Source organism: Pocillopora verrucosa, chromosome 2 (genome assembly GCF_036669915.1).
Source record: "Pocillopora verrucosa isolate sample1 chromosome 2, ASM3666991v2, whole genome shotgun sequence".
NCBI classification, from domain to species: Eukaryota; Metazoa; Cnidaria; class Anthozoa; order Scleractinia; family Pocilloporidae; genus Pocillopora; species Pocillopora verrucosa.
In genome coordinates, this window is record NC_089313.1 from 3889483 (window position 1) to 3903374 (window position 13892).

At 39.5% G+C, this 13892-nt stretch overlaps 1 protein-coding gene across 2 annotated transcripts; it reads right to left on the reverse strand.

Moving 5' to 3' along the window:
* Nucleotides 1-448: 448 nt before the first annotated feature.
* On the reverse strand, nucleotides 449-13245 carry LOC131787009 (uncharacterized). 2 transcript variants are annotated; one of them, XM_059104080.2, is made up of 14 exons: nucleotides 13209-13245; nucleotides 10848-11014; nucleotides 10074-10320; nucleotides 8762-9009; nucleotides 7793-8111; nucleotides 7070-7246; nucleotides 6397-6547; nucleotides 5561-5757; nucleotides 5004-5242; nucleotides 4339-4519; nucleotides 3595-3762; nucleotides 2815-3080; nucleotides 1977-2153; nucleotides 449-1549 (listed from the first exon to the last, which is right to left on the reverse strand). In XM_059104080.2, exons 1-14 carry the CDS (start codon nucleotides 13234-13236, stop codon nucleotides 965-967), a joined length of 3150 nt encoding a protein of 1049 aa, XP_058960063.2. In that variant the 5' UTR covers nucleotides 13237-13245; the 3' UTR covers nucleotides 449-964. The 2 variants fall into 2 exon arrangements, with proteins under 2 accessions (XP_058960063.2, XP_058960062.2); XM_059104079.2 differs by having other exon boundaries at nucleotides 10848-11017; nucleotides 13209-13244.
* Nucleotides 13246-13892: the final 647 nt, after the last annotated feature.

The window sequence follows — 13892 nt, forward strand, 5'->3', positions numbered from 1 at the left end:
CAATAGGTCCGCTGAGCGTACTACATCCTGTTAAGAACAGGAAGGTAACCATGATCTTTCTTGTTCAATCAAAGAAAGTGATCATAAAATTGGACTCATTTCAAGATCTCATCGGCCCACTTTTATCTACTGTTCGCTCCAACGCCAGAGGAAGCCCCAATAACAATCACTGAAAGATTTCTATTGATATTGTTTGAATATTATAAGGAGAAATTTTGTCCTAGTCACTCATGAAGTAAGGCTAAATGACCGGTAGCCTGTATGTATGCGAACTATGGTGTTCTCGGGGTTTAGTTGGCAAATCGCTGAAAGAGGAGGTCTTTCCCTTGGTCTAAATGACCGGTAAGCGAGGTCTTCATTCTTCAAAAACTTCGCCAGAGAGAAAAGAAATTCAGCGTTCAACAATGAACTTAAAAAATAAAAAAAAAAGCAATGTCGGAGACTAGACTGTCGTCATAAAGGTACTTTATTTGGCTTGGTGACAAAAGCAATGGCATCAGAAATGGACTTGAACACTTTTCTAGGAAAAATTTGTTTGGATGGTAAAATCACTGCTCAACACGATTGAACGCCATTTCAACTCAAATTTCAAAACAAATAAAAGTTTATCACTAACAATAACGACAAAAGCTACAACCTCATTTACACGCAGATATAAAGATCGCAATTAAGAAATTAAATACAATTATTGGACTTAATGGGTCAAATTATATTGTAACAATACATGTATTTACTCAACTTTTCAAGGCAAGAAGCGTAAAACGCAGTTTTGATTATAATGTTTACAAAATGATCCAAATTAGTTAATGGCACACGGATATTTCAAAGAAGTTCTGTAATGTCTGTACAAAATGAATACAGAAAAACATGCCAGCCCCAGCATGACAAAAAGACTTAAGTACTGAAAACGAACCGTTTCATCTTGCAACACAAGTACACCGATTGCATTTTCACGCAATCCTTATTACTCTGTTTGCATGGGTTCTTCCACTTGCTGCTGCTGCTGATGCGCACCATGACTGCTGGCCTGCAGGTCGCCTCCCAACTGTGTAGAACCTCCAGAGGCCTGGTTCACCACGTCTCCGCCTTGCGTTTGCAATGCTTGCTGGTCAGCAGCTCCAGCAGCAACTTGAGCCTGAATTAGTTGCTGATCAGCGGTAGCTATCAGTAAATGAGGATGCGACTGCGCAGCCGCCATGGCAGCTAGGATCTCCGCTGGCACGGTGATACCCAGAGTATCGGATCCCTCTACAGTCACATGCGCTGCCTGCATGGCTTCACCGATGGCTGCTTGAACGTCAGCTGTAGTGACTGCCGTGCCGTCGGCCACCTCCATAATATGCACTTGTCCGGTAGGAATGCCCACAGCTTCGCCAACCGATACCTCCGGCCCAGCGGTTGGTATGTCGACAACCTGAGGCATGGTGGTTACTACCGTCTCGACAACGGATTGGCCCACATCACTGGCGGAGATGCCGGCGCTGACGGCAGCTTGTGTGACGGGATCCACCAACATGGAAGCTTGGACAGCGTGACCATCTTGCAAGTGCTGCAAAGAAATAACTTTTTTATTTATTCACTTTTTTCCATGTTCTATCTCACCTTAAACGATAATCATTGAAAGCTCAAGATCCATGTCAGTATAGATCAAGGGTGCACCTACCCCTCCCCTAACCCAAAATTGAACCTATCTTGTTCTCATTTGGCTATTGTTGGGTGAGGGGAGGGGAGGGGAGGGGAAGGTGCCAGTTTCTCAGATACTGACATTTATCCGAATTTAAATATTTTCTGCTGATCTGAAGAATGAAGCAACACCTCATTTGTGTAAGTATGATACCTAAAAACCAGCAGCAACATCATTTTTGCTTCGTTCTTGAAAATACTAAGGCATGAACAACAGAGGATTTTTGACTTGAAATGAATTCATTGAATGGTACCAGAATTCAAAAAGGTAAGTCTGTTTCCTAAGTACAAACCTGCTGCATAACTGCATCCTCTTCGCTATGTGTCGTCTCCTCAACGGCTACAACCCGAGGAGTGTCGTCTCCTTCAGCCGCCGCCGCAACTACTGCTTCACTGACGGCAACCAATGCCTCAGCCAACTGAACGTCCGCATCTGTACCCAGATGACTGATGTTTACGGTAGACATGGTCTGTTACGATAAAAAAACGAGACAAGCGTGGTTACATACACCAAACTTCCATGAGCCGATGAGAACTCAAAGATACAAAGTATGTCCACATGACCGATTATAAAACATTCTTGAATGGTTCCAGTCAGATAGACATAAAGAATTGTTTCATATTTTGTTGGCTAAGTTAGCACATCAGTTGTTTGTTTGTCTGTTCGTTCTGATGCCCGGCAACAGATGAAACTGCCCGTTAAAAAGCACCGCGAGAAATTACACACATGGCAAGAAACGGAATCAATATCAGTGTCTGGACCCCTGCGCACCTACCCCTCCCATAACCCAACAACAGCCAACTGATAATAAGCTAAGGTTGATGTTGGGTTAGGGGAGGGTTATTTGCGCAGTTCCTCAGATACTGACGCTAATCAAACAATAGCCCCCGCTTTCGATTATTTCACCTGTTTAATAACCCGGGCGAAAGGCTGCAATAATAAGAGTTGAGAGTAAGTGATAAACAAGGTTATCGCGTGTTCCCCCGGCAACACAAGAGGGATATTGTACTGATTAACCAATAGAAAATGTGGTCTAGAGCTTTTATGAAATGAATACAAAACATTTCAGTTTTATTTCCTCTTTACCGTAAAATATAGAGAATTGATTTAATGAACTAAAGTCAATGTACCTGTTCCACAGTCGTGGTCCCTTGTGACTGTTCATCGATGACCTCTGTGTCAGACTGATCTTCCTTTTTGCCCCGCACTCTGACTCGTCCATCGCCCTTGTTATGCACCTTCATGTGATACCGGAGAGAAGCCTTGCGGGAAAAATCCTTGTCGCAAACTTCACACTTGAAAGGCTTCTCGCCCGTGTGAATCCGGAGATGATTGTTAAAATGGCTCCTGTGGTTGAACTCTCGACCACATTCGTCGCATTTAAAAGGCCGTTCACCTAAAAGAAGATAAATCGAAGTTGTTAGACGGAGGCGGATCCAGACGACTTTGATTCAGTAATTAGAGAATTTTTGTCACACTACAGCTTTGAAAAGCAAAAGATATAGTTCAACACAAGTAAATTCTAAAGACTTCATATTTAGTGATTACTTGCTGTCCAGTCACTGCATGGATGTTGGTGCCAACCAAGTTTTAAAATTAATGTCTGATGAGAGGGACCCCCAGAACCATGACTACCCCCTCCTGGATCCGCCAATTTTAGAGGATTGAATATAGGCAAAACGTTGTTCAAAAACACAAAGAAAACAAAATAGAGAAAACTTTCGAAGAATTTAGTCCTGATCCAGCCATGTAAAGATCCGAAATTAATAACCTCATAGAAGCAGACACTTTTTCCCTACATGTGTGTCTGTTTTTCCTGGCCACCGGATGTGAGATGTTCGACCGAATAACCTAAACAATGTCTCTTGCTATGGAGCATCGAAAATTTAAAGAAAATTTCCTTCTAGTACCTGTGTGTGTTCGAATGTGCTCCTTCAACGTGCTAAACCGAGTGAACATCTTCTCGCATTCGCCACATTTGTACGGTTTGTCCTCGCTGTGCACGGGCATGTGCACTTTGAGGTCAGTAGAGCGTGCAAAACGCCTGCCGCACTCGGTGCATTCGAACGGCTTCTCCCCTGAGAAAAAAATTCAAACAAGCAAAGTTAGTGCGCTTTTCCACTTTTTCACTAAAATCATAGCAATCACAACTACCTATCAGAGCGAAGGAAAATGTGTAGGAAAACACGGGTAACAAAGTACTTTTTAATTTCATTGGCTGAGAAAATAGCGCTGGTATTAAGGGTAACCCTGGATTTCTTTGGTTTTGCTTTACCACGCTCTGTGATTGGTCTAGAAAACTCGCGCTACCATCTCAACTAATCAAATTTAAAACTACGCCCAATCCCAACCTGGTTCTTAACGTTTTTCAACGCTGAGTTCTCATTGGTTGATAATGATGTTAATAATAACAATAATTGTTCTGATTGGTAGTTGCGATTACTTTGGTTTTAGTTTTTCGACCCTCAATTGAAAAAAATTCCTACGTGGAGCAAAACAAAAGAAATAAAAAAATACATAAACTTTCATGATGAAAATTGCTCTACGGTGAAAGCGAAGAACATGTCGATAACGTATGTTCCAATCCTCTGTTGAAATGTAGCCTTGTATCTTGTAAATCAATAGCCTTAACGCTCCTCGGTGTTTCTCCTTACCAGAATGCACAATGGCATGACGCTTAAAGGTGATTGTAGAGATGAACTCCTTGTGACAGATGTCACACTGGAAAGGTTTCACCCCAGTGTGCCTTCCCATGTGAGACTGCAGCTCTAGTTGGGTGCGGAACGTCTTGTCGCACTCATCGCATTTAAACGGTTTGTCTCCGGTGTGCACGGCCTTCACAAGAAAATAAAGAGACCAGACATTATCTCAAACCTCTTGAAAGTCAACAATAGCAATTCAGTGATACATCGAAACAATTCCACACCCAAGAACGTGGCCTGAGTTTGAGATTTCCCAGGTAAAATTACAGTTCTACCCTGAAAGTGACCTAAGCAAAAGATAAATTTGTACATAGAAAAATTGCAGTTGATACATCAATAGAGATAAAATTACAGGGATGCCGCTTATGTTAAGATATCCAGGGTAAAATTACAGTCTAGGGACAGAATCTCCTATCATTTGCAGGCTGGTAATGAAACAAGGCCGCAACCCACGAACTTGGCTTAGCTTCGAAGTTAAAAAGGAAGTTCGAGACACTGCATTTCAGGCTTAAGATTTATCAACGCCATTTGCTTGCTGTGGGAAAAAATGGTATGCAAATTGGGTATTCTTTTGGCACAGTGGACAGTACACAGCAAAGTGATCGACTGTTGTTTACCTGATGAGACTTGAGCCCTGTTTGAATAGCAAAGCCTTTACCACACACATCGCATATGTAAGGTTTCTCTCCAGTATGAGTTCTCATGTGGTCTCGCAGCCGAGCGGGGCGTGTGAACTGCTTCGGACACATCTCACACTTGTATGGTTTGTCACCGCTGTGAGTGAACTTATGCTTCACCAAGTCAAATGACTGGATGCAGGCAAAATCGCACTGATCACACTTGAAAGGTTTTTCACCTGAAAAAAACAAAGTATCAACGCAAATTTTATGGCGATGGACCCCGTGAGAAGCTACGGAAAACTGAACTAGACCTAAACGTGAAATCAGCAGTTTACGGTCAAGTTACCTGAAAGGTCTTCTCGCCTAAGGCCAGAGTTATGTGGCGATTGATACAGATTTCTTAACTTGACTTAACTTAATTGTTTCCGCTGTGAACACTCAGGTGACATACATATACAGTTGGGAAAATGACTTTCAGGCAACTTACTAGTTCCCCACTGGACAATTGCTATCCTTCACAATGTAGTGACATACACGGAGATGGTATTTCTTACCTGTGTGAATGCGGTAATGTCGTTTAAGATCATCATAACGAATAAAAGCCTTTTCGCACTGATCACATTTGTGTGGCTTTTCGCCAGTGTGCCTGAATGCATGGCGGGACAACTCGGCTGGTGTCTTGAACGCCTTATCACAGCCTTCCACTTCACACTTGTGGGGCTTCTCTTCCTGATGCACTCTGCGATGAACCCTACCAATCAAAAAGTATGGCACACATATAGTGGTAGAGGTTTCAATAATTTTTCCCATAAGTGCTGTTGATGGTTTGATGGGCTGCTGCACCCAAAAAGGGGGACATAAGCCCCCACCTTCTCCAAGGGGCTCTGGGGGCATGCTAAAGAAGGCAGTAAGAAGTTTTATAGGAGGTGGTAGATAACTGGCTTTAATTGCAACCCTTGTAAGAGGCAGTATGGTGGTGTGCTACTCAGGATCAATGGGACACCAGGTCCACAGGGGTTTCAAAATGTTTCGAATAGGGTGTCAGACTCGGCAAAAGTAGGTGACTATGAAAAGCTCATTCAGGACCAAAAGGTAATTATTTTAACCAGAGCAACTGGCGACATGTTATCGAGTTGCTAATGTATTTCATGCAGTCACCAGCTTGTTTTGAAATCTCTGAGTCAAGAAGTCTGGGTTAGAGACCAAACCAGCTTATTTTATTGTTTTCATGGGCAACACAGTTAGCTATGGCGGTTCCTCTTCTTGGTATGTGTGAATACTAGAACACTGTCAAAGACCCCTGTACGCATGCTTGAAGGTTAACGAAGAGGAGAACAAATTTACTCACATATATGTGCCAAATGTGTAACAACGATTAAACAATACTAACCTCAAAGATCCTGGGTTGTTAAAGGCCTTACCACATGCCTCATGATCACAGATGTAAGGTCTGTCCTCAGAATGGGACAGAACATGGGATCGCAGAGAGCTGGGGTTGTTGAATGCCTTGTCACAATACTCACATTCATATGGCTTCTCTCCTAGATTGTACATCAGTAATGAATACATAATAGACAAGTTACCTTTAGTACAAACATACATAAATGTACCTTGTATAAAATGCAATAATTACTAATAATGAATTATGTGGGTGCTCCATAGGGGGCCTGAGTGTAAAAGTCAGGTTTTTTTTATCTTCAGTCACAAATGACCATTGAGGCTCTAAAGTGCAAGTGTAAGTTTTTCATGTGTAAACTGAAGACAATGTGAAAACACTGTGTAAAAGTGAAAACAATCCTACGTACACTGCAAATTTCACCCAAAAAAAATTTTAATTTTCATGTGGCATAATGATATTAGTATGAAAACCATACAAAGGCTGCCCCTAGATTTTAGAGTTACAAGCCATTATGAGCACTTAGGTACATTTTACCAACAGTTTTATTGTAATATTGATTTGATGATACCCATTAATTCATCAGTAGAAACTAATGACAACTAAATAATTTAAACTCATGAAATTTAAAGGTAGTGTATTCAGGGTGTTAAATTATATACAATACCTGTATGAATGAGCATGTGCTGTCGCAGATTGCTGGCATAATTAAATATCTTGCCACACACTTCACATTTGTGCTGCTTCTCCCCAGAGGCATGTTCTCTCATATGTCCATAATATGACCAGGAGCGAATATAAGATTTTCCGCAAATTTCACAGGTGTACTTGGGTTTACCATCATCTAAAAAATGGTTACCACAAAGCAATATCTAATTCAATAATTACATGTAAGACATGTAAGTCATTTTTTAGTATAAAATATATACAACCAGTACAATGTCCTACAATCAGCTTCATAAAAGGCAAAAAAAATTGTATTATTATAAAATCATTACAAGCTTTGCAGCAAAATTTAAAATGTCTAAAGTCGTATTGAGACTGTGGTATTTTTCTAATGCACTGGAACACATAGCACACAGGATGTGGGAATTCCATATCCAGGTACATGCAGGCAAGTTTCAACTCCTAATGTGCCAAGTTGTATGCTTTAAAAGAACAAAATATGTTTACTTGTATGTCTAAAAAGCTAATCATAAGACATTTAAAGGGACTTGGTTAACATACTGTTTAGAAAAGCATGCTTTTCCACACTTTGCAATACAAGCATAGTTTAAAAATGTCAACAGCTATATCAGCAGTGACTCTGTCCAGGCAATGGAAGAACAATCCAAACTTGGTTGGATAAGCTGTATCTTATACACATTTTGTAGGAATAATTCCCACTCACCATCGCCATCATGTTCTTCCCCATCATGTCCACCTTCAGTGCCATCTGTAGGAGCCTCTATCACAGCTGGATGAACAGTGACAAGGGTGGCCCCTTGCTCTTGAGCTACAGCTGCAGCAGCTGCTTCTGCACTTGTGGCAGCTGCGATGATAGCTTCTGTGCTGGTAGTGAGGGTGCCCCCAGTTGTGGATACCCCTCCAGCATCTGTCTGCGATGAGGCCAGAGCTGACATTTGGGTAACATTCAGGGGCACTTGAATGGTTTGGCCACCTGGTAACTGAATTGTCTGGGTTGTTGCTCCTGGTTGTGAGGGGCTTATCTGGAAGACAAAGCAATAATGAGAAGACCACAACAGGATTACCTAGATTGGTAGAGTCAGGGTTTTCACCAAGAATAGTGTTGAGTGACCAGCAAGAATTCTCCATGTCTGAATAAAAATAGATTAGGCCATCAAAAGTTAACCAGAAAATTCTATGAACTAGCAAGAGAACTCTCTAAACAAAAGTGTCTTGTGAAACACCTGCCGATTGCCACACTACATCCTGGAAGGTCCAAGGTTTGCATACAAGACTAGACTGACATTCAAGGTCTTGAAGACACTGAGTAGAATTTGCTGTCTTTGTAATGAAACATGTCTATTGTTGTATGGGGATGATAACCTGTGGGCTTCATCTACCACATCTTCAATGTCATGTGTTTAGTAGGAGACTATTAAGAACTCACAAACTATTAAATGCAGTTGTAAAGAGTAGAACACCAGGATGCTGGTCCTAGTTTCTCAGTCTGGTTTTCAACTCAGAAGTCTATGATCACTGGGGTGTGGAAAATCCATGGAGAAATCAACTGATAAAGCTACTCAAAGAGTACACTTTATATTGCCTAAAATATCAGGAATCACGAAACAACTAAAAAAAATTATCAATAAGTTAGTAACAGCTAAGAAATATACTGGAACTTTCAAATGCTAACCTGTAGGGTTGCAAGTGGCATTTGACTGAGTGTGGCTTGTAATGAGTTCAAAGTACTTGAATCTGTTGATGTGACAATTGGAATAAACCGTGCCGGAGACTGATGTTGCAGGTACTGAATGTCGCCTGTTGCAGATTGGGAAAGGACCTGAACTGCAATCATTTCAGCCTGCATGGTGGATAACGTAGCTTGGTCCATCACCTGGGACAGGACTGATGTAGGAATAGTGGTAACATCAGTAGATGATGCTGCGAGGGAAAGAATTAAAAGAATTGAAAGAATTCAAGAATTATAAACAAGTAAATTATATTTTGACCTGTGAAGGATAATAGGAACTCAGCCCATAACAGAATGATAAACAAACAGTTGAAAGTTTTCCTTGGAACATCAAATGGAAACAATTTTTTTTACAACGGATTAAGAAACCATTTAAACGTTTTTGTTACAGCATTAAACGGATGCAAATTTTTTAAACGGATGAGCAAACTGCCTAAACATTTTACCAAAAGTGTTAAACGGATGCAAATTCTTTAAACTGATAAGCAAACCACTTAAACATTTTAACTAAAGCGTTAAACAGATGCAAATTTTTTTAAACGGATGAGCAAACCATTTAAATGCTTTCATGAACTGTTTAAACAGATTTAAACAGATAGTAAACAGTTTTGTTTAAACAGAAAAGCGTTAGTGTTCGTTTTCCCATGGAGGGTCACATATTCTCCATAATGTCCTCTATATAATTATTTCCTAAGGTGCTGACAAGGAGAATTAAATTTTGTTTAACAGTCCACAACTTCTCTAGCTGGCAATCATTTCCATTTTATAGTGACCTCTCTGTTTCTGGGGACTATGAGGGGTTTAAGCCTTTACCCTAACACTAGTATGCATATTCTCCATACTGTTCTCTGTAGATCTCCTAAATTCTGACTGGGAGAATTCATCTATCAATCAAGAAGTTCTGTAGTAGGCGATTGTTTCCTTCATTCTCACGACCTTAATTTTTGATTCAAGGCTGATACTTTAATGAGAAATTAAATGCAAGTCACTCTTGGGGGTCAAAAAGGTTAAATGAATGAATTTGACTTTAACCCTTTCACTCCCACAAGTGATCAAGACAGAATTTCTCCTTACAATATCAATACAATATCAAGCAGGTAAGTGATGAGAATAGAGAAGAATATCAATTATGGGATTAGTTGATCCAATACCAAATTCTCTGAACTAACATTATAAGAATTGTATAGCAAATAGTAAGGAGAATTATTAATTAGATCTTGGGAGTGAAAGGGTTAAAAAGAAAGACTGAAATTACCATTATCAATAACCATCTCTTCTTGAACTAGATTGACCTGTCCTTCACTGGAGGTAACCTCTGTACCACTACCTGCCTCCACTACTTCCAGGTATACTGCAGGTTGGTCTCCCTGTCCTGACTCCATGTTTGCTCCAGGCTGAATTGCCACATACAATGTTTGGGGCTGCTGTGTTTCAGTGTCATTAGCAGACGTTGTAATGTCTTGGGAAGCCACATCTGCCTCTGAAATGACTTCGCTTTCACCCTGGGTTCAAAAAATGTTTGAGACTAAATTTAAAGGCAATCGGAACTCATAAACAATTTAGTATGGTGGGCCTGTCACAATAATTGTGATTGACCACAAACTACTTGAGAAAATCCATCTCAACCTTAACTCAAAGCCTTCAATGACAATTTTTTTACTGTAATATATTTCTTTTTAACCCTTTAACTCCTGTGAGTGACTGAGAGAGAATTTCTCCTTATAATAATTATTAATACAATATCATGCAGACAAGTGATGAGAATAAAGAAAAATATCAATTATGGGGTTGCTAATTGATCCAATACCAGATTCTTCAAACTGACAGAATGAGAATCATTTGACAGATAGTAAGGAGAATTACTAATGAGATCTTGGTAGTAAAAGGGTTAAAGTTTAGCTTGTATAATTTCCAATAAAATAAAAAATATATGTTCTCTATCAATATTTTGCTTTGTCCATATCACTTTCATTGCAAAATGGTGACTGATATGGAAGTTAGCATGGAGCCATGTCTAAGATTAACATACCTGATGGTCTCCTGTATTCACTGGGCCACCTGTGTCAGTACAGTGTTGTTCTTGTGGTTCTTGCTGCTGGTCAACTGCAGAAGTAGTTTTAGCAGCAGACAGAAAAGATTGATCTTGAGATTGTATATTAGAGTTTGCTGCATTTCCATCTGTTAATACTGCTGTTGCTGCTGATTTCAAACAGACAATAAAAATGATAATTTTTAGGTAGGTAAAAAGCCAAGGGCTTTGTGTTAATAGTAAAAATGCATCCTTTATAAGGAAATAATAATTTCCTCGATGAAAGAACACACAGTTCACGGCTGCAGAAACTGATGGTCAGAAAATTTCCAAGATAACTAAGTAGGGTTGTGCCAACATCAAACTCAACTAAACATCTCCTGTTTACTAACATAAGCCCACTTCAAAATAAGTTGTTCACAACATCAGCCTATACATTGTAGCTACTTCAAGACTACTTTTTGTCAACATCAATCCACTTTAAAACTAAATTTATTTTTATCAACATTGGCCTACTTCAAATCCTAAGAAAACCCTACTACCATTTCTTCTATGGTGCAAGTAATCATTAAAACCATTTCTGAAGTTTGAAAGACATGGGAAGGGATAGTCAGAATTAAACATTCTGGTGGCACATGGAGAGGTTCCCATAGCACCCTGGAAGGTTCAGATCATTCAATAAGCGTTTCACAGGAAAATAAAATAATTCTAGGTTAGTCAGCCTTTTTATAATTTTCATAATTAAAACTTCCTGTAAAATTTTGTTACAATCATTGATTTTAGTTTGTGATTAGAATTGAATCCAGGTTAGTTTACCCTTTACTCAGGGTATTGCTCTGCTGCATTAGATGAAGAATATGTTTCCACACATCTTTTGACCACATCTAAAGAGTGGTTTTTAGTGGTTTTTCAGATCTGGCATAGCACAGGTTCTTTCTGTTGTACCTTTAGTTTCCCTGTACACATGTTCAGATTGTACGCATATACCAGGCTTATCTTAAATAAACTTTTCATATTGAATGTCTCATGTGAGTGTTGTCATATCTCATTTTAACTATTAAAGCACAACATTCAGTGATTTCAAATATGGGCCTTCATTCTATTCCGATTTCCACAATTTTGAGTCGCTACATTACAATGTTTTTAGTAAAGAGAGAATTCTGCAGACCTCAAAATATAAGGGTATTGAAACAGTCGGTAATCAATTATTCACTGAGTGAGAATATTCATTGCATAACCAATCCTGTGAACATTTTGAAATGTTTTTACTCTTATGCTTTCTTAGGTACACAACACACTTTGAATGCAATGGCGACCGGTCGAAAACTTCCCGAATGCTAATGTAGACTGACTTCGCACAAGATACGTTTCTTTAATCCTTCGTCAGTACTTTTGACTCCTTTTCGTCCAATTCAGTAAGGCTTACATTTGACGGCGCCGTTCGAAAATCAAAGCAAATATCCTCCTGCTCTGTTTAGTTGGGCGAGAAATACAACTCATAAGAATGAACAAAGGCAATTTATGGTTCATCGGTGTCGCTAATATCAGATCACCGCGCTGTGAACACTTTACGAATTTACACGGCAAGGGGAAACACGAACCGCATGTTGATGTCGTGTGTGGCCGTTCTTGCGAAACCTGCCATTCTTCCTTAGGAAAAGTTTCAAACAAGAATTACTTAGTCTACAAACAGATTTACTACACAGCCCGAACCGTTTATCGTTTGAGATACTTTTCGGAGGTTTCTTGAGCACAGAAAACTGCGAATGAGTGCGAAACAAAAGTAAAATATGGCGTCGACCGATATGCTGTTGTTTGAACTGGCTTTGAGGGAAACCATGCGATCAAACTTGGAATTGGCCGGCTCCAAAGCATCATACCTTTCTGACTAACACAAGAAAAAATTACTTCGAAAGAAATAGCTCAAAAATAAGAAATAATCAGAGGAAGGTCAGCGGAAATCGTAGTATCTTCCACAAAATCCCGCTGACCCTCCCAAAACGACAAACAACGCTGTTTCGACCGCATGGATGAAGTGTGGGCTCGAACGAACGCAGTTTTGGCCAACTTTTATTTCGATGATGAACTTAATTATCTCATGGATCGGTTTAAAGTATTTCTCAAGAGCTGATATTTCGATGCACCCGATTTAAACAAAAATCTAAAACGAAACGCTTCGTTTCTTCTTGTAACGGCATCAAGCGAATTTTGGCGGGCACGATGAGCGAGAGGTTTTTTAGATCTGAGAGCCTCTGGATTTATTTTTACAGGGTGAAAAGCCGTTATTGAAGTTACCCAGACTTACAGATGTACCCTCCTGTCGCAAAACCGAATAAAAATTTTAGTATTCAGCCGTCTTACCTTCTTCTTGAATGCTCGAGGACGCCATTTTTCGGAACGAATGCACCCAGAATACCCTGCGATCTGTAAAATGAAAAATACTTGAAATTCAAAAATTTGATTAATTGTTAGCATTGTTTCTATTAATAAAAAAAAAATGATATCTTCATATAATTTTTTTTGATTCTCTAAAACTTCCGAGGTTTAAGCAAAGTCAGGGGAAATGAAATCACCAGAAATTGTATTGAGGGAAACAAAAAGTTTTCTCTATATGTGGCCTGACAGCAAGTTTGGCGGGCCTCAATTAATTATTTGGCTTAAATTTTGTAAGTAAATAATTATCAATCTTTTATGTTGGTAATTTGCAATAATTTTTTTGACGATCGTTGCCTCTTTTTCACTTTTCTAGCCTACAAGAAAAGTGGTCAAAATGTGGTTGCGCCCCGTGTGCCAATTTTTTCGTTCGTACAACATTTTGACGTCATCGGTGACGTCTGTGATCCATTATTGAGAAGGCGCAGGGCAATATTAGAGATTAAAATTACTTGAATATGCTTATTCGGTGATTACCTGATGCACCTGATCCAAAACTTCCATGGAATTAAAGACTTAGCCGCAAATATCACAAATATCTCTACAATTTCTTTTTTTTTTAATATTCAAAAGTATTCGAGAAAAAGTAAGTTTTTATCTTTTTTTTTTCTT